At 47.8% G+C, this 18,193-nt stretch overlaps 1 protein-coding gene across 1 annotated transcript; it reads left to right on the top strand.

Moving 5' to 3' along the window:
• The first annotated feature begins 277 nt into the window (after positions 1-277).
• rnf144ab (ring finger protein 144ab) lies at positions 278-16,672 on the top strand. The gene is made up of 8 exons (XM_084439507.1): positions 278-496; positions 10,232-10,391; positions 11,076-11,180; positions 11,306-11,366; positions 11,914-12,124; positions 12,576-12,723; positions 13,741-13,830; positions 14,547-16,672. Exons 2-8 carry the CDS (start codon positions 10,251-10,253, stop codon positions 14,676-14,678), a joined length of 888 nt encoding a protein of 295 aa, XP_084295633.1. The 5' UTR covers positions 278-496; positions 10,232-10,250; the 3' UTR covers positions 14,679-16,672.
• Positions 16,673-18,193: the final 1,521 nt, after the last annotated feature.

Here is an 18,193-nt window from a genome sequence, read left to right as displayed (position 1 = left end):
TATTATTATTGTTGTTATTATTATTATTATTATTACTACAATTCTGAACTACTCCTTTAATAGTAGCCTAGTAGTTATTTGATTAATGTTCAACACCAACCTGCAGATGGCAGTCTTGTTATACTAATCGATTTATCTACTGGCTCGACTCTTTTCCTTCTGGTTAATGATAACAACAGTCCACTAGGAGGCGCTCGGGACAGAGTTGATCTCAGAATAGCAGAACGGCCGCATCCCATCTCTTGAGCTTCTCGGCTCTGTAAGTACGTAAATGGCGTCTTTCCAGCGAGTCACACTAAACACAGCTGATTTTGATAACCAGCATAGGAACCTCTGCGTGCATTCCATTTTCCAAGGAGAGGGAGAGACTGATGTCTGTCCAGATACCAGGTTGAATACCTTCTTATAAAAACAGCAACGACAAGAGAGGAGCATACTGGAAAACCGAAGGCTCATGTTCCTCAAGACAACTAGCAAGCGATAGTCTGAGTCCAAGGTAAGCTTTAAAACATGCATGGTGGTGAAAGTATAGCCTATGCCATTTGAAATACCATACAACGTTGCATGTTTTTTTCGTACTGCAGCGAATGTTTATAGTTAGCGAGTCTAGCCTACCCAGTGTGATGTAGCCTAGTGTGGCCAGACCCAGTATTGACATCTAGCTACAGACATGTTTTTGTGCTAGCCTATTTTTTCTTTCCATACCTCAGTATGGAAGTTATTCCCACAGTAATGAGGCTATTGTAAACGACAGTGATATTTGTGAAGGTAGGCTACACGTAACATTTTGTCAGTTCCCACCATGGCTCTTTATCTAATCCTAATCAGATAATCTGGGGGGGCTGATGGACTCCTCCATCCCACCTATTTAGGAGTGACGTGTTGTTCTTCAACAACATGGTTATTAACTGATGGTTATGTTTATACACGGATGTGCTGACAGAAGATCCGTTATGGTTGCTTGATTATTGGGTGAATAGCCTGTTCATGCAGAGCCCGAGTCTGCATGCGATGCTTCACAACAGAAAAAAAATGTGTGGGATAGGCCCATAGGGTTGGGCTGTGGTTGAAATGCATGACAGTATGTAAACAATATTAGGCCTATTCAAATCTACTACGGGGTATTTGTCTAGACCTAATTTATTATCACATATCGAGGTCGTCATTCCTCACCAACCCTTGTGCAGTGAGTTCATTGCCCCCATTGGCACACCGTTGGTGGGTAAACACTTGGCCCATAGTTTCCTATGTTGATGCCTGATAAATCTACAACATTTAATCGACCGTCTTCGAGTGCCCAGACAGCTAAAGTAAAATGGAGGGACAGGGAGATGCAGCAAGGCCTCTTCTGTCCAGTCCGACGGCGTAGTGGATTTGTAAAACGGACACAGCTTTGAAGAGGGATTGTTGTCGTTTCATGAGCAGTGCTGTCAACTCAGATTGCAAACACTCCACTATTTGCGCAACCCCGTCGTACATTTCTCCATTCCTCTCCTTTTACTGGGTATGCTACTTTGCAGATGGTGATTCAGCGGTATTTGTGGTGTAGTGGGTACAGTATAGCAGCCATCAGGGCACACTGAAAGAATGTACACTCACTGTACTGTAAATAGCTCTGTATAAAGGTCTGAGTTACAGTATTAAATTACTATGGTGTTTATACTCTGCAGAAGGCCTCTCTCTGAATCTTTATCTCTCCACCAACCAACACACTCATGTCCACAGGCAGACAGACAGACAGACAGACAGACATTCTGGACAGTGCAGCAGTCGGCAATGCAGCTGGATCAGAGAGTGAAAAGGCCTGAAGAATGTGTCTTTCATGGGTGAGACAGGCCTCCCTGAATCTGGAACACGCTGTGCCTGCCAGCCCAGCTCCCAGTCCCCCCCCCCCCCCCCCCCACACACACACGCAGACATGCATACTCACAGGCAAAACCCAGTCTGTGGGGACGTCCCTCTCTGACGACAGGTGGATAAGTGGCCCAGTGCAGTCTCGGTCAGTAAAGCTGTTGGCTCTTTATGCTGGAGGTGGTACAGTTTTGATGTTGTTGGCTAGAAACACGTAGCTCCTGTACCATATTACGGTTTGCTTTATTGGGAGTTGTACCTCGTCTCTGTGGTCAAAAAGTATGATGGATTTTTCTATTGTCTCCAATCCAGTGCTGTGATGGTGGTTCAGGGGTAAGTGTCGCAATGTTCTGTTTAAGGCAAAACTCCATTTTTCTTCCACACTCATATTTCCTCAGATTATTTAAGCGTGACCCGAGGATGGAATGCAGCAGTGTCATGCTCGACTAGACCTCTCTATGTGAAGTGTTACCGTTGTCAGTGGTTTAAGATGCTTAAAGGTGCTTGTGACTCCTGAAATAGTCGAACTGGTGAAGTCATGACTCACTTCAGCTCTCTGGCGCCTTCAGACGCTGACGTGTGACAGGACTGTCGCTTCATGGATCAACAGCGGAGGGTTAGACTGCTCAGCTTTCCATTTACACATGGCTGTGTTTTAAAGTTCTCTTCATTCCTCTTCCACGGTGAAAAAAATTGACATCACAGTACTTTTTTTTTCTTTTTTTTTACTTCCAAAACTGGGATGTGTGGACCAAATTATTCTCCAGTACACTATGGCCTGGACTTTCTTGGTTGTCATCAAAAGCAGATTGCGGGCATTGCTATTGCTGAGACGGCCTAACCCTGGGTCAACATAACAAAACCACCCTTCATCCATCAATCCATCCATCCATTCATTCAGATTTGATTAGGCTCTGTGAAACACAAAACAAAAAGCATAAATCGGCGCAGATTATGACTGATCATAAATCCCTTGATCCCCACTATTCTAATCTGGTTAAGTGTTTGTGAGCAGCTCAGTGGATCAGTGTCAATCTGATTCATCTGACAGTCAGATGAATGCCTGCCTGGACCTCACCCCACTGAAAATGCCTGTGGCGTATTGGGGGCGCTCTTGATCTTTGAATTGGAGATGAAATATTGTCCCATCTCCCTTCCTTGCCTGCCTTCTAACCTCTATAAACTCTCTCTCTCTCTCTCTCTCTCTCTCTCTCTCTCTCTCTCTCCCTCTCTCTCTGTTAAAGTTTGTTATTCCCTGGCTGCCTGCTCCGCCCTGTAGGCCAGCATATCCTGCCAGACTGAATGGGCCTTCAGTCCGGAGGGTGCCACACGCACTCGTGCCAGCGACAGGAAACACCGCCGTTTCCGTGGACTGCAGTCACTTCCTTTGCTTGGCTCCCAGTGCCGGAGGTTTTGCTCTCTCTGTTGGCCAAAGGGGGCAAGAATCTGTGGGGAGGAAAGAATGAATCCACCCTTTTCTCCTTCTCCCCCTCCTTTAGCCAGCTATAATCGCTTCATTATCCACGGCACTGGCGTGGGGAAGACATTTTTCAATGAGTAGGAGGTTTTCGCTTCGGAATGTGTGATATAAGCCGAGCAACCACAGAGGGAGTTAACTGCCTGTTGTCTCCGCACAACTGAACGCTGCCTCTCCTGTCCTCTCTGTCCCTATATAAACCCCGATAACTCTTGCCACTATCCAAATGATACACACACACAGTCATACTGCTGCCTTTCTCCTCCATTTGCATTCTCTTTTTTTCTGCTAACTTCCCTTCTGGACCATTCCTTCCTTTCACTCCCTCTTTCATGTTCCTGTTTGCTTCCATTTCTGTCTCCCCTTCCCTGACTCCCGACTCCTACATCTCTCACTCCCTCTCGGTCGGCCTCTCCCCCTGGGGTGCAGTTGTGCGCGGCGTCCTGCTGGGGGCATCGGAGCAGATGGCGCCGTGTTGCTGGCACCCGGTGAAGGGTAGGTGATGTAAGCAATTCAGTCTCCTCCCAGAGGCCGAGTCCAGACTAGTGAGGAGCTGCTCTGGACTGTATTACACAATGCCAGTATAATTCCACTCAACCGACGTTCTGTCTCTTGGCGTTGGGGCTGCTGCAGACACGGGCGAACGGCTACCTCGTTTAGTTTGGGCCGTTTGCCGCAGGGCCTCTCACCTCTCTTCTAGGGCGAAATCACCACAGATAAGCGGTGACGAGGGTGTCTTGTACTGTACGAACCTTAACGCACGATATGGTGGCGCACAGTAGACAGCATTGTCGCCTCACAGCAAGAGGGTCCTGGGTTCAAATCCTGCTTGGGATGATGTCGGCGCTGGGGATGTTCTCGGTGTGGAGTTTGCATGTTCTCCACCTGTTCGCAAAGGTTTCCTCCCAAGAACTGGATACAAAAACCATGCAGAAGAACAGATGCTCTTCAGTCCTGTCCATGACCAGGACCTGGACTGAACACTTGGACTCGGTCCCCTGGCGCCACTGACGAGGCCGCCCACTGCTCCTGGCTGCTCATGGAGGAGGACAGCTTGGGTGGGAGAAATGCGGAGGACAAATTCCACCGGAAACCGCTGGAATGCATGTCTGCGTGTTGCATGTTCCGTGTCACCGCTCACTTCCGTGTGTTTTAGCGTGTAATTGCCGTGTGGCCAATAAAACGACCTCCGAGGTTCTGCGTTTACTGTATACGAACTTTCTTACTTCGAACTTTGGGTGATCTTTTCACTTGAGTTGAGGAGGAGGGCAGGATTCTCTCTCCTCACTGGGTTTTAGCTGTGATTCATTGCTGCAGAGGAGTGGAGGTGGTTTAAAAAAAAATACCACGTTCACCTGCCATAAAACCCAAGAGGGGAAAATCTAAATGTCAGGTTCAGCAGCAGTGTGACTACCCAGCGTTATCTGGGCTGTATTCACTGCATATCTGCACTCCACAGGAACCGAGCTCCCGCAGTCTCCTGGAATATTCTCCGGGGGGCAGCGATTGCGCCAGGCCCTGGTCCCCTAGACATCCTTGAACGGGTTCCCAGAGGTTTGTGTTATCAACAGAGGTTCTGCCTTGGGGAGCTCCCTCCCCCTCTGACTGACTGACTGACTCCTCCTCTCTCCGGGGAGCTGGAACACTTGCCAGATCTGTCTACTGTAGGTCAGCTCAGGCTCTGGCAATCAGAGGCCATTGCTCTGTTCTCTTTCTCCTCCTCCTCCTCTTCTCTTCTCCTCTGATAATGGTCCCTGGGCTCTCTGGCTAATTAGGAGACTGCTCTCTACACTCATTTGTGACATCGTTCACTCGCCATTCTTTCTTTTTTTTCTTCCTCTCTTTCTCTCTGCCCAAGTGTTCCTTCCCTGGCCAGCTGCCCGTGTCTCAGGCTACTGTAGATCGGAGATCATCTCATTATGCGGTAATGGTCTCAGTGCCTCCCTGTAGAAGGACCCATTTCTGCTCTCTCCCTCCCCTCAGTAGATCTCCGGTCAAGCAAAGTGGATTTCTCTCCGCCTCCTCTGACGCCTGGGTGCGCTCGTCACGATCTGTGATGTAACCTGACTTTAATTGACTAGACCTACATTTCCCGTTTCTGGCAGACCAGAGAATCGCAGGCCTACCGTCATCGCTGTCAACTCTTGCTGGGGGCTTATCAATGAACACGTCTCTCCATGGGCTGTGAGAAGGCATGGAGATCTCCCCCTCACTGAGCTCAGGGGCCAGGGCTAGTCGCAGCAAGCGCGCATGCCCTTTTAGCATGCAACAATTTCTAGAGATTGTTGTTCATCAATTTGGTCTCATTCCCTCTTTGAAAGCTTAAAAGGAAAAAAATTTTCTTATACAACGGTTAGTTCTTGTTCTTGATTCTGATTGGCTGGAAGCCGTGTTAAAATACTTTGTAACACACACCTGGAACCGCATATCATTCCATTTTCAGTATTAATGCGCTTCCCATTTGATCCAATGCATTGTAGTTGTTGCTTGGCAACCCATTTGTTAGGGGAACTATTTTGCTCCGCGGAATTGAGGGAATGATGCTTCGTTTTGCTTTGCGTCGTGCCTAACAACGCCCTCTAGCTGTTATAAAATCACTATAACACACGGCCTCTCGTGGTTTATTGCTTAAATATACCAACCCTTAGTAGACATCTGCAGGTCAAATGGATCCATCACAACATGACACATTCAGATTCAGATCTTTATTTAGCGATGTAGGAATTAGGACCAGGAATGTAGTGGAATGCTATGAGGAATTTGCATTGGTGTGTCGATGGCATGACGATAAGTAGTGCAAGAACAAGGCAAGTTCGCAATGCACACACACACAAGCATTCATTATGGCACATGGTGGTGGTGAATGAGTGTTAACCTAGATTGATTATAAGAAAGACCCTTATGTAAGCCTTTAGATTATGTAATTACAGCTACATTGTGGGGCGGCGGACTGAAAGCAAAGATGCCCTGTTGATCCAGTCCGGTCAGTTCGATTAGAACCACAGGGGAGGTGTGTTTGACAGTGATCGACTGTGATGTGAACCAGAGAGAATTGCATCGCGATATTGATTCTTTTGCACAGGTGCTGAGAACAGAGTATTTTTCCACAGGCAGATGTGCACCCATTCAGTTCTGTGTACATCTAGGTTAGACCTTGCAATTTACACAAATCAGTATGATTCAAACATTTAAATCATCTGGTTAGCCTGCTGAGTGAAGGCTAGCTCTTTCCCTAGTATTCTCTTATTGGTTCTGTTCCACTGATGCCCTTGGAGGGTCAAAGCAGAAGATGGTCTCCAGATGAATGGTGCAGGAGACTGGAGGTGGTCCACCATGCTGTCTTGTCAGCCTATCACACCTGTTCATTGGCATAATGGTTAACTTATAGGTAGAGGGAGACAAGTCAGACCATTAGAACACAAAATGCTGTTGATGGTATATTAATAGTACTGTATGTTTCCTAGACCTGAGCAGTCTGTTTTCTCTGCGTCTTGTGTGTCCAGACTTCTTAGCGGCCCTAAGGCCTCCATTACGTCAACATCATAGGAAAGAGAAACAATTCACAATGGTAATACCTTCTAGCCTTGTGAGAACCTCCTGATCTCGCAAGCTCACTTTCAGTTTCTCTCCACAGATCAGTCTGGACTTACCCATATCTTGAACGATTTCAGTGACCGGGAGTACTCGCTTTGACAGACAAACTCCTTCAGCCAATCAGCGTGACAAAACGTTTGCCAGATCCAGTCAGAAGAATGGCAAAAATTTATTTTCCGCTGAGAAAGTCCGTTAGTGCATACTCTCTTTCTCGTTCTTGTGTAATTGTTGTTATTGAGTCTATTTCTGCAATAACTGCACTTACAGTATGGCTGTGTTTATTCTACTAACGTTAATGTTATAGCTCGTTGCTATGGGCTCCTATTATCCTACTATTTTGCCAACGGCCTGTATTTCACATCATCAACCACACACCACGCACAGCACCCAATCAGGGGCGGCATCCCCACAGTTAGGACGCAGTCCTTGATTGGTCCGGTTGCAAATGCAATCTCTGGAAATCGTTCTAGATAGTTGGAAGTCAGGACTGATCTGCAGTGAGAAACCAAAAGTGAGCTTGCCTTGTGAGATCAAGCCTGTCTCACAAAGCTAAGTATCTTCTACACCACAGTATTTTTAAGGCGCGGCTATTGCTAAACGTTAGCATCTGGGTAAACGTCGGATAGAGCAGGTGTTCGGCAATGATCCCCCGTGCCCTGGGTGAGAATTGAGAAGTGGGCGAAGGATTTGGGTCGGTACAGTAGGTATATTTAGATGTTTTGGGGGTGGGAGGCAGCAGGCAGAACGGAGCGGTTCAGCTGGCTGGTCAGCATGCCTCAGTGACTTCCTGTTTAGCTTTCGCATGTCCTGTTATCACCCAGAGTCAGCGTGCCAGCAGGGTCTCTTTGACTGACCCTTCGTCTAATTGGAAGTGACAGTCTGAAATTGCAGCCCAGCTATCTTTAGCTCAATTAAGACGGGTCATATATGCTTCTCCTGTCTGTCTTCTCGAGGAACAAATCTCTTTTCATGGTCGCAAGTCTTTATTAACTGAACCGCGGGGAGTGAGACGTCCATTTAAACTTCGGGATACGATGTCAGTCATGGTGCTGTAACTGTGCTTGGTAATCATGACTTTCTCCATAAAAGAGTGTGTGGGCTACTCAAGCCTTCAAGCCTTCCCTGAGTTTCATATCATGATGGAAATGTTCTGTCGGCTGCGACCTGATAACCTCCTCTCCTCCTCCTCTCCTCGTCTGTGGAATCCTCTCCCTGACCACCTGAGAGCACCACTGACTGTTGATGCCTTTAAAAAGGATTAAAAACATTCCTTTTTAGCAGAGCCTTTTCTAACTTTTCGATTTCTGTTTATGCTTCATTGTTTTTTATGCTTCTCTGTTTTTATTCTCATGTTTTGGTCAGTTTTTTTCTCTGTAGCACTTTATGATTTATTTCAAATGTGCATTACAAATAAAATGTATTATTATTATTATTATTATCATCCTGCCTTGGTGCATGACTCACACTGTTATTCTTGTTTTGCCTGTTTGTAAATCTTGTTTCCTTTGCAAAGTGAATAATGCTTTTGAAAGAACATGAGTCACGTAATGTATTTTTGGTAATAAAGCAAGGAGCCTTAATTTCTACAGGCAGCCGCATCCATCCTGGTAATTATAGAGATGTTGATGTTCATAAATTGATTTTGAAATAAAATGAGCTGAACATAATGTGCTGTGCCCTCCTTGTGCTTTATAATATCCTGTTCAATTATAGCTGATGTCAAGCCTGGGAATGGGCCTAACTACTTGTAATTGAAAGGTCTCTCTCTCTCTCTCTCTCTCTCTTCTCTCTCTCTCTCTTCTCTCTCTCTCGCTCTCTCTCTCTCTCTCTCTCCTCTCTCGCTCTCTCTCTCTCTCTCTCTCTTTGTGTCTCTATCTCTTTCTTTTTCTTTCTTTCTCTCTCCCCCTCTCTCTTTCTCAATCTCTGCTAGACAGATCTGGGTCAAAATACTATTTGATATATTTTCAAATGATTGCTCGAGTCTGCCTGGAATGCCAGGTCTGGTGGGTTCAGTTTCCTGGAACGGCTCATTCAAGCATACACAAAAACAATCAAGTACAACTTAGTAATTTGAATGATTAAATTTCCAATGGGAACCCAGTCGACGATGATGCACTATCCAGCTCATCTCAGCTAGTGGATTTCTGGCCTGTGTGGGCACACTGGATCTCTGGCCTGTGTGGGCTTATTCAGTTGTAGAGTCACAATGAGACACACTGACCAGTCTGAGTGAAATCCATCCCACACTGCATTAACTGCCTCTGTTTGAAGAGGAGGTTGTGAAACTGCGTGTTCATGTGTGATCTTTTGAGACTGCCACATACTCTCACTCTCTCCACCCTAATCTTAGATTTAAGAGAGGGGCAGGTCCTGCTGTGATGTAACTGTGTTATATTGCCCTCTCCAATATACACACACACACACACACAAACACCACAACTCATGGGGTCCCCCTGTAGTACCCCCTATCTACTGTAATACTGGACTCTGATTGCAGGCACTGAACAAACGGACATTGTCCACCTGTCCCTGGCACAGTCTCTGTGGCTGACGCACACACACAATGCCATTCATTCGCCATGAGTCATCTCAGAGCCAAGTGGGCAAACTCCGCGTTGGGATGTCCTTTCCGAGTGACCGAAGCTTTCTCCTCTTCCCATCTCAGTCTCCCCGTTGGACCCCACCACCACATGGAGATGGAACTTGGCCCAATTTGCCCGAGTTTCACTCTAGCCTCGCCCTCTCTGTGCGTCGAGCCCCTTGTGGCTGAGCCCAGTCCATTCCCATCCCTCCACTAGTCTGAACGGGGGGGGGGGCGCGATTGGGTCTCAGCCCCGTTGCCTAGCAGCCCGAAGACAGGCTATTGACAGGCTGTGCATATAAGAGCAGAGCAGGTCACTGTAAACACTTGAGAAGGGAGCTGGGGAGAGAGAGAGAAAAAGCCTCATAGAAAGCTGCTACTAGTCTGCACTTGGAAAAAACCCAGCGGCAACTGATGTTGACAGCAGGTGTCTGTGTGACTCAGACTGCATAACAGTTTGCAAGTTGCAAGACAGACACCAAACAGTCATTACAGAATTACAGAGCAGGCTATTCTTCTTCAGCAAACTGGTTTCTGGATTCATCTCAGACTAGTGAATAATCATTTCCTGGCATCATCCGAACCTTTCAGTGACATGGACTGGAAAAGGGTTTTGCGCAGAATGAAACGTGGTTAAGGTTCACGGGAACAATATTCAATTTGTGTGTCTGCTTAAATACCTACCTGATCGTGGTACCTGACCCGCCAACCTCTCCGTGTGTTCCCAGGTCACCCGTGGCCGAGGTCATGACATCGTCGTCGTCGCGGTACCGGCCCACCTGGGACCTGGCGCTGGACCCCCTCATGTCCTGCAAGCTGTGCCTCGGAGAGTTCCCTCTGGAGCAGATGACCACCATCAGCCAGTGCCAATGTGTCTTCTGCACCCTGGTCAGCACACACACACACACACACACTACTAGTCAGGGGGGAGCGTCCCTAAAGGGATGGTCAATGTCCAATGACCCGTGCTTGGATCTTGGTGCTAGTCAGCTCCGGGTGGGGAATAAACAATAAACAACAACTCCCCCGCAGATGAACGGAGCGTTACTCTGTAGTCAGGTCGCGGGCTCGTTCTCTAGCCGGGTCAACACCGATCCGTTCCTCCATTCCTCAACAGCAGTGTGTTCTGGATCTGATGCCAGCGAGCGGCGGGGCGGGGCGGCGGTGCTGTCGGAGAACAAGGCACGCTGTCCCCCCACTCCCGGCCCAGAGAGGACGAGCGCGCCTGGCTGTGGGGAGAACGGATGAGGTCACCTCTGTTCCCCCTCCCAGAAGGAAAGAGCTGGGAGAATCCAGACGCTGGCTATAGTGTTACCAGAAGCAGCAGTGAGACATGGCATCCTGCGTGATGTAAGCGCCCTCAGAGAGAAGTAGGCTGACCACCCGGTGACATCACCGGGAGGAGGAGAAGGAAGGGTAGTGGTTTGCTTAATGGTTAAATGAGGTAATAACTGGCTTCTGGGGATTTGGGCATTATGTCACATAGTCAGACCCACAGCCGAGAAGCGGAGACCTACTATGAGAAGTCCGCCATTTCACACTGTGTTGTTAATCCATTTCCTCCCCTCGCAGTGCCTGAAGCAGTACGTGGAGCTTCTCATCAAAGAGGGCCTTGAGTCAGCCATTAGCTGTCCGGACTCTGCCTGTCCAAAACAGGGGCACCTGCAGGAGAATGAGGTAATGCTCTTGTGTTTTGTCCACTATCGTTCCTGTGGACCAGATCTGCGGTGCCTGTCCGCTGTGCGTCCTCTAACCTGGGACATGTCTGACTGTGGACCTCCGTGTCTCTGTCTTTTGACCAGATTGAGTGCATGGTGGCAGTAGAGAGCATGCAGAGGTACAAGAGGCTCCAGTTTGAAAGAGGTGAGTGGACTTGACCGTGAACAACACCCACGACCGTGATGCTGGCCACTGCCCCACTGACCTGCCCCACTCGCTCCCACATGGCCCACTCGCTCCCACATGCTGTGTGTGGCTACTACACCAATAGATTCTACCGCAGCACAATGTTGCTTATTCACAATCTTAAACCGCCGCTCAAAATAGACTGTGAGGAGAGCTCTGGGAGCGCTTTCTCCATCTTAATCAAATTTTCATTAATTGGATTTGTGTCAAATTTAATTGGCAACGTCGCAAAACGAAGCCCAAGACATCTGGCTCATGAATAATACCGGATGAATATTCGCTAATTCCACTGACATAAATCCCAAACACGCTGAAGAAAGCCAAAGATAAGAAGCTAATGTAGCTCAGAGGTTCTGCTCAGCATCCTGCAGCACCACGGGTCCGACTGCACTATGACGGATGCACAGTAGGCTACGTTCTACCAGTGGATGTACACAAGCACACACACACAAACACACGCACACCGCGGCCCCAGGGGCAACTCCTGTTCCCGTGCTTTCTGCAGAGGTGCTGCTGGACCCGTGCCGGACCTGGTGCCCGTCCTCCACGTGCCAGGCCGTGTGCCAGCTGACGGAGGCGGAGGCGCCGCTGCCCCAGTCGGTCCGCTGCGCCGTCTGCCGGCTGGAGTTCTGCTCCGCCTGCCGGGCCAGCTGGCACCGGGGACAGGCCTGCCAGGAGAACATGCCCATCACCACCTTCCTGCCAGGGGAGAACAGGTACCACACCCACCCACACACACACACACACACACACACACAGTACACCGTACACCTGCACCCACACATACATTGTAGCAAGGTTACACTAACACTGTTACACCATTACCACTGAGGTAGAGCAGGTATAATGTACACACATACACATCACCACATTAATTATTTAGAGTAGTTTTTTTCATCATGCAGTAACACACGGCACACGTGCAATGGGCGGCAACACAACACACGTGTGTAGGAAGAGTGATTACTGTACCTCTAATATTAACACACGTGTGTAGGAAGAGTGATTACTGTACCTCTAATACTGACACAGGGGTGTAGGAAGAGTGATTATTGTACCTCTACTGTTACTTGTTGTCAGTATTTCTCTCTGTTCCCACTCCCAGAGACCCCTGGCCCCTCCCTCATTCACTGGCTCCTCCCCTTCCACTGTCTCCTCCCCTTCCAGTTCCGTCAACAAGAGCGACGACGACGACGCGCCCATCAAGCGCTGTCCCAAGTGTAAGGTCTACATCGAGAGGGACGAGGGCTGCGCCCAGATGATGTGCAAGAACTGCAAGCACGCCTTCTGCTGGTACTGCCTGGAGTCGCTGGACGTGAGTAACTAACCCTGACCCTTAGACCCAGACCTTCTGAGTAACTAACCCTGACCCTTAGACCCAGTCCTTCTGAGTAACTAACCCTAACCCTTAGACCCAGACCTTCTGAGTAACTAACCCTGACCCTTAGACCCAGACCTTCTGAGTAACTAACCCTGACCCTTAGACCCAGACCTTCTGAGTAACTAACCCTAACCCTTAGACCCAGACCTTCTGAGTAACTAACCCTAACCCTTAGACCTAGACCTTCTGAGTAACACTGATGATGGTTCCTTTTGTATCGGAGCTCCGGATCTGGCGCCCGGGATGACATCATATCCCGGTAGACTGTTACAGAAACAAAACGCGAAAAACGCACTTTCATCCCATCTTTGTACTTCTAGCCAAGCTAGCCATTGTTAGCAATACGAGTCGACAACGAACTATGCTATTTTGCGCATACGAACTTCGTAGCAACTTTGTCCACTGATGGATGTTGGACAGTACTGTGTGTACGACTGATTTAATGAGACACAAATGAGACACAAGCGCTTATAAACAGTATTATTAGAGCTTTCTTCACTTATTGTTGATCCGTATCCATCTTGATTGACGTCAGCAGCTGACGCTGATGAATTCGGGATTGATTTTTTACCCCGAGTAAGATGGCATAAAAGTTCAGGTGACGTATTTGATGACTACTTTGACGTCGATCTTGGGAGTCCCGACGTTTCCAGTACAAAAGGAACACAGCATAACCCCTAACCCTTCTGATGGCACTGCTTGGAGTCCCTGGATGTGAGTAGAACTAACTCTAACTGTTAGACCCAGACCTTCTGCTGGCACTGCCTGGAGTCCCTGGATGTGAGACCGGCTGGCTGTCATCACACACTGACCCAAGGCTTGACACACTTCCTTTTCGGTTAATGACACAACCGGAACCAGCGTGTTGAAATCATTGCATTTGACCGACAGTACGCTTCAATGTTTTCGCTGGTTTTAACCCCCCCGAACCCGCTGTGCTCCCTCCCCCAGGACGACTTCCTCCTCATCCACTATGACAAAGGGCCGTGCAGGAACAAGCTGGGCCACTCCAGGGCATCGGTCATCTGGCACAGGACACAGGTACGGGTGACGGAGGTCTAAAATGACAAGAGAAAAAGCATGTCAGCATGCTGGATTGGAGAACATATATCATTCAAGAGTAGATCCCGTGACGGTGTTCTCAAAGCCCTTTCTCAAAGCCTGGAAAAGAATCATTTTTAAAATATTTTTTCTGAGATCCGTATAAATGAAATATAGGCTGGTTCGCTTCACGTCTACTGAACACAGCACCACTCAGCAGCACTATCATCCCTCACATTCTAATGCCAGGTTGAGACTGTGTTAAGCTGTAACGAAGACTGAGGCTTTAGTCATGCATTCCCTGTAAAGGTCAGTGGAAAAAAACAACACCACACAGATCAAGCATGTTGGGTCAGGCTTGTTGTCAGCATACCGGAGAAATGTCTGGGTGTCTACTGCCCCCTAGTGGAGCACTGCAGGTTCACCACCCAGGCGTCTGATGCAAATATATCAAAGTCACTGATGCAAATACATCAAAGTCACCACTATTGTGATGTATTGCTGCGTATCGCTTGATCTCTGGTGCCTGAGTGAAAATAAGCGGCGCTCTAATTAATCAGTATTTTGGGAAAGCATACAGTACATTTATTAAACGTCCCTCCCTCTCTCTCTCCCTCTCTCCCTCCTTCTCTCTTTCTCCCTCTCCCTCTCCCTCTCCCTCTCCCTCTCCCTCTCCCTCTCCCTCTCCCTCTCCCTCTCCCTCTCCCTCCCTCCAGGTGGTGGGGATCTTCGCCGGGTTCGGCCTGCTCCTGCTGGTGGCCTCGCCCTTCCTCCTCCTGGCCACGCCCTTCGTCCTGTGCTGCAAGTGCAAATGTAGCAAAGGGGACGACGACCCCCTGCCCACCTAACCCCCGCAGGCCTGGCATAGTCCACGCGCTCATGCCAAGCTCACCGGGGGTGCCCGTGGGTCCGGTGGAGGAGGGTGGACTACGTCCTCCAGTCCACCGGTCAAGGTGTTTTAATGCTGTACAGTCCAGCAAACTCTTAAAGGAACAGCTGCCGGCGCGGAGCAGCTCTGGTGATATGACTGGACTAGGACGGTAAGTTTGGGTCCAGGCAGTTTGGGTCCAGGCATGTAGACGGGTTGAGAGAACACCGAGCGGTTCTGTGTTGGAGGACTGGCTGAGAGAGGACCCGGGCGCAGTGGGACTCTCCATGGTCCGGATGACGACTCGTCAGCGCGTGATCACTGCTTGTGGCTCTGTCTTGATGTGTGGGGTTCAAGGTTGTTGGTTATTTTTCTTGTACAGCCGTCTTGGCGCTTTTTCTTCTTCCTGCAAACAGAGGGGTTATATTCAGAACTGCCTTGGCCATCGCCAGAGGAACGGGGAAGAGGAACCTTCAGCAGGTTCATGCGGATTAGACTTTTGTATTGTAATCTACATAATATTTGGGAATTTACAGAACACAGTATTGAGGGTGAAAGCAGAGGAAAAAGAGTTTGGCGTCTTTGTTTTTGGTAAACCTCTGATTCCCATCACACCAGGGATCTTTTGTAAGTTACCCTTTAAAGAATTGCTGTAAAGTTACTGTCAAATAAAAGCTGTGGGTTAACCTACAGGTTGCATGTCTTCATGGTTGAGGATGATGTATTGCCTATTATCTACACACAAATGCAGAGGGTGAGATTCTTCCCTCTCAGCCACCCCATGGGGAAAAGACCATAGCTGCAGTACAAGTTAAGATTGCTAAACTACCCATATTACTGAAACTCATGAAATTACTGAAATAATATTTCAGTATGATTATTTCATTATTAGTGATTTCTCATTGTCTTTCAACGGTCAACTATAGAGCCAGTGGAATGAGTTTCGACAGATGTAGCAAGCTATGCTGTCTACCAAATAGCCTCCTTTGTAGCAGTTCAACCTCAGTCCTATCATGCAATGAATCCCTTTACCCAAAATGCTTAGCATATCTACTCACGTTATACATTGCACTTGACTTGAAGCAGCCAAGGTGCCATAAAATGCCTTTTTATTCTACTCTGATACATGAGTGACACTTTCTTTTCTTTATACCAAAAGGACTTTCTTTGATGTAGAGCAATTCCAAATATGTTATGTGAACTCATACTGTTGCACAGTGTGTGAAATCATGCGTGCTATAGCAGTGTAGCATTCTATTTACTTAGGCTACTGTATATTTGAACAGTCAATGCATGTATTTACTTGACACCAGTTTAGTATGAGATGTCTCGACATTGCTTTGGTTTTGTATAGTGCTTAGAAAGATATCACAGCAGTCGCCTTTATTTAGGACAAATTCCATCACAATGACAATGGTGTACAGTCTGATTTTAATGTGTTCATTTTAGAATAAGTTTAAGAACTATAGCATATTTTTTGGTTTATACGGTATATATGGTTTATATATATGTTCATGTTATGAGTTGATATATTTTTGGGGTTCGGAGCTGAGGAACTACAGTATCAATACAGGCCCAAACCAGTCCAGGCTATTAAACTGTTGTACAGTAATTGGGTCAAAAGAGTTTATCTGACTTTTTATTTCAGGTCACTGAGACTGTGGGTGTGTGCGCGCACTATTTATCTGCGTGTGTGGGTGTCTGCCCATGAGTGCTTCTGTTTGAAGAGGGGACGACAGACTAACAGGCTTATTTCTAATTTATGTAAATTTTATAAGCCAAATGTAGCCAAAATTATCCTTTAAGGTGTTTAGGTCAGATTGTATTAACTGACATTTTAATTTTTGTATTATAGATTTTTTATTTCATTTGAATATTTGCATTGCACTCTGAAATGTAAGAACATTTATGCTATTGTAGCATTTGTAGTTCCTATTCAGCTGTTTACATATTGTACATTAGTTTGTAATGCCAGTTAGCCTACAGTAGCCTATATTGTGGATTAAAAAAGCACATTTTGCCTGTTCTTGTATTGGTGTTTCCTTCTTTGATCAAAAGCCTTGACTTTAAGATCGCATTGGATATGTCAGAAAGGTTTAACGCAAAGACAATTCTACTGGGTTGGTGTAGCTTTCAAGCACAGGCCTTCACAAAAAACAAACAAAACACAAAAAAAGCACAGGCCTTCACAGTAGTATACGTCCAGAGCTGTACTCGGAGCATGCCAGGTGTGGTCATCGGCTTTTTATCACCATGACTTTTATACTGTAGGCTACTGATAATAGGCTCCCTCCTGGTGACGTAGGCTAATTAACGTCGTCAAGGTAGTCGGCGAAAGATCGGTTCTTTATTCGAGGCTGGGTGAGAAATGGCTTTCCTCAAGATAAAGCTCAACATTTTTTCCGCTGCTAAGAAACTGGTATTGATGAGTAGGCTAGTGTCTCCCAGTGGAAAATCACAGTGCCAGGAGAATGAATGCCGGATGCTGTCAGAGCTGCCTGGAAGTGACTAGAATGTGGGTCTCGGCTGTGCTAAGAAGAAACAGACCTCTCTTCCCTTGATGTGCATGTCATTTGCAGAGAAGACACACAACAAGCAGCCTCTTCCTCTTGATTCAAACAGGCTCACCCAAGACAAGGGGTGACGAGAGGGAGGCAACATCTGGTGCGTGTGGTCTAAACTGGGCACGGGCACGGGGTAGCAGCATCTGGCGCAGCGGCGCAGGACCACGCATGGCCTGGCACGAGGACCCGCAGGGGCAGGTGGGCAGCTGCCGCTCACTGCAACAGTTCACCACCAAACCTAATCAATTCATGTGCCTCTCCACCTCAGCCATCTGGCCAGGGCCGGGCCACACAGCGCACAGGAGCACAGGCCCACACGGCTGCACAGAGGAGACACGGAGGCTGCGTCGCATGCTGGGTCTAACTATAGATGGCTAACACGCACGGGGCTGAAGTTCTCATTGCGTCTCAATTCCAATGTATTGACTGGATCCTTCCCTATAAATTCAGAGCAGGGAGATGAAATACTGCGACGTTGCCACATGGGGGCATGCTAACATTGTGTTTCATGGAGGTCTACGTTTTTCCAATTGTTGACGTGAAACCCTTTCTGTCAGTTAGGGTGAATCGTTTCTCAACCAGGTTTTCTGTCTTTATTCTGTAAAGCTGCCCACAGAAAACATTTCCACTTTCATCTAGATTACACTGGAGGCCTACGTGAAGGGAGTCACCCATTAAACTATCGACGCACAGCAGGAGAGAGCTGGTCAACAGAGACCGGGAATCGGAGGTGAGTGCTGGGCAGTGGGCGACAGAGCTGGCTGGAGTTCAAGCAGCCAGAGGTAGGCTAGGCTTCAACCTGGCGCTTGACTGTCATGCACTGTGACAGTCACATGTGCGAGAAGAGGAGGGGGGCGCAACAAAGTGAGCGGGGATCAAAGCAGGGCATTTTATCTCCACTTCAGAGCCCCTCGGTGCATTTTGTATTCTG

The sequence above is a fragment of the Borostomias antarcticus genome, assembly GCF_949987555.1.
Source record: "Borostomias antarcticus genome assembly, chromosome: 6".
Taxonomy (NCBI): Eukaryota; Metazoa; Chordata; class Actinopteri; order Stomiiformes; family Stomiidae; genus Borostomias; species Borostomias antarcticus.
Note: the sequence above shows the minus strand (reverse complement) of the source record. Positions and strands in the feature narration are given on the sequence as shown.

Bases quoted from the DNA above. Each gene is read 5' to 3' on its own strand.
- rnf144ab (XM_084439507.1), top strand. From the start codon at position 10,251: ATGACATCGTCGTCGTCGCGGTACCGGCCCACCTGGGACCTGGCGCTG. The intron at 10,392-11,075 runs GTCAGCACACAC...CTCCCCTCGCAG, and splicing joins AATGTGTCTTCTGCACCCTG to TGCCTGAAGCAGTACGTGGA. The intron at 11,181-11,305 runs GTAATGCTCTTG...TCTTTTGACCAG, and splicing joins GGCACCTGCAGGAGAATGAG to ATTGAGTGCATGGTGGCAGT.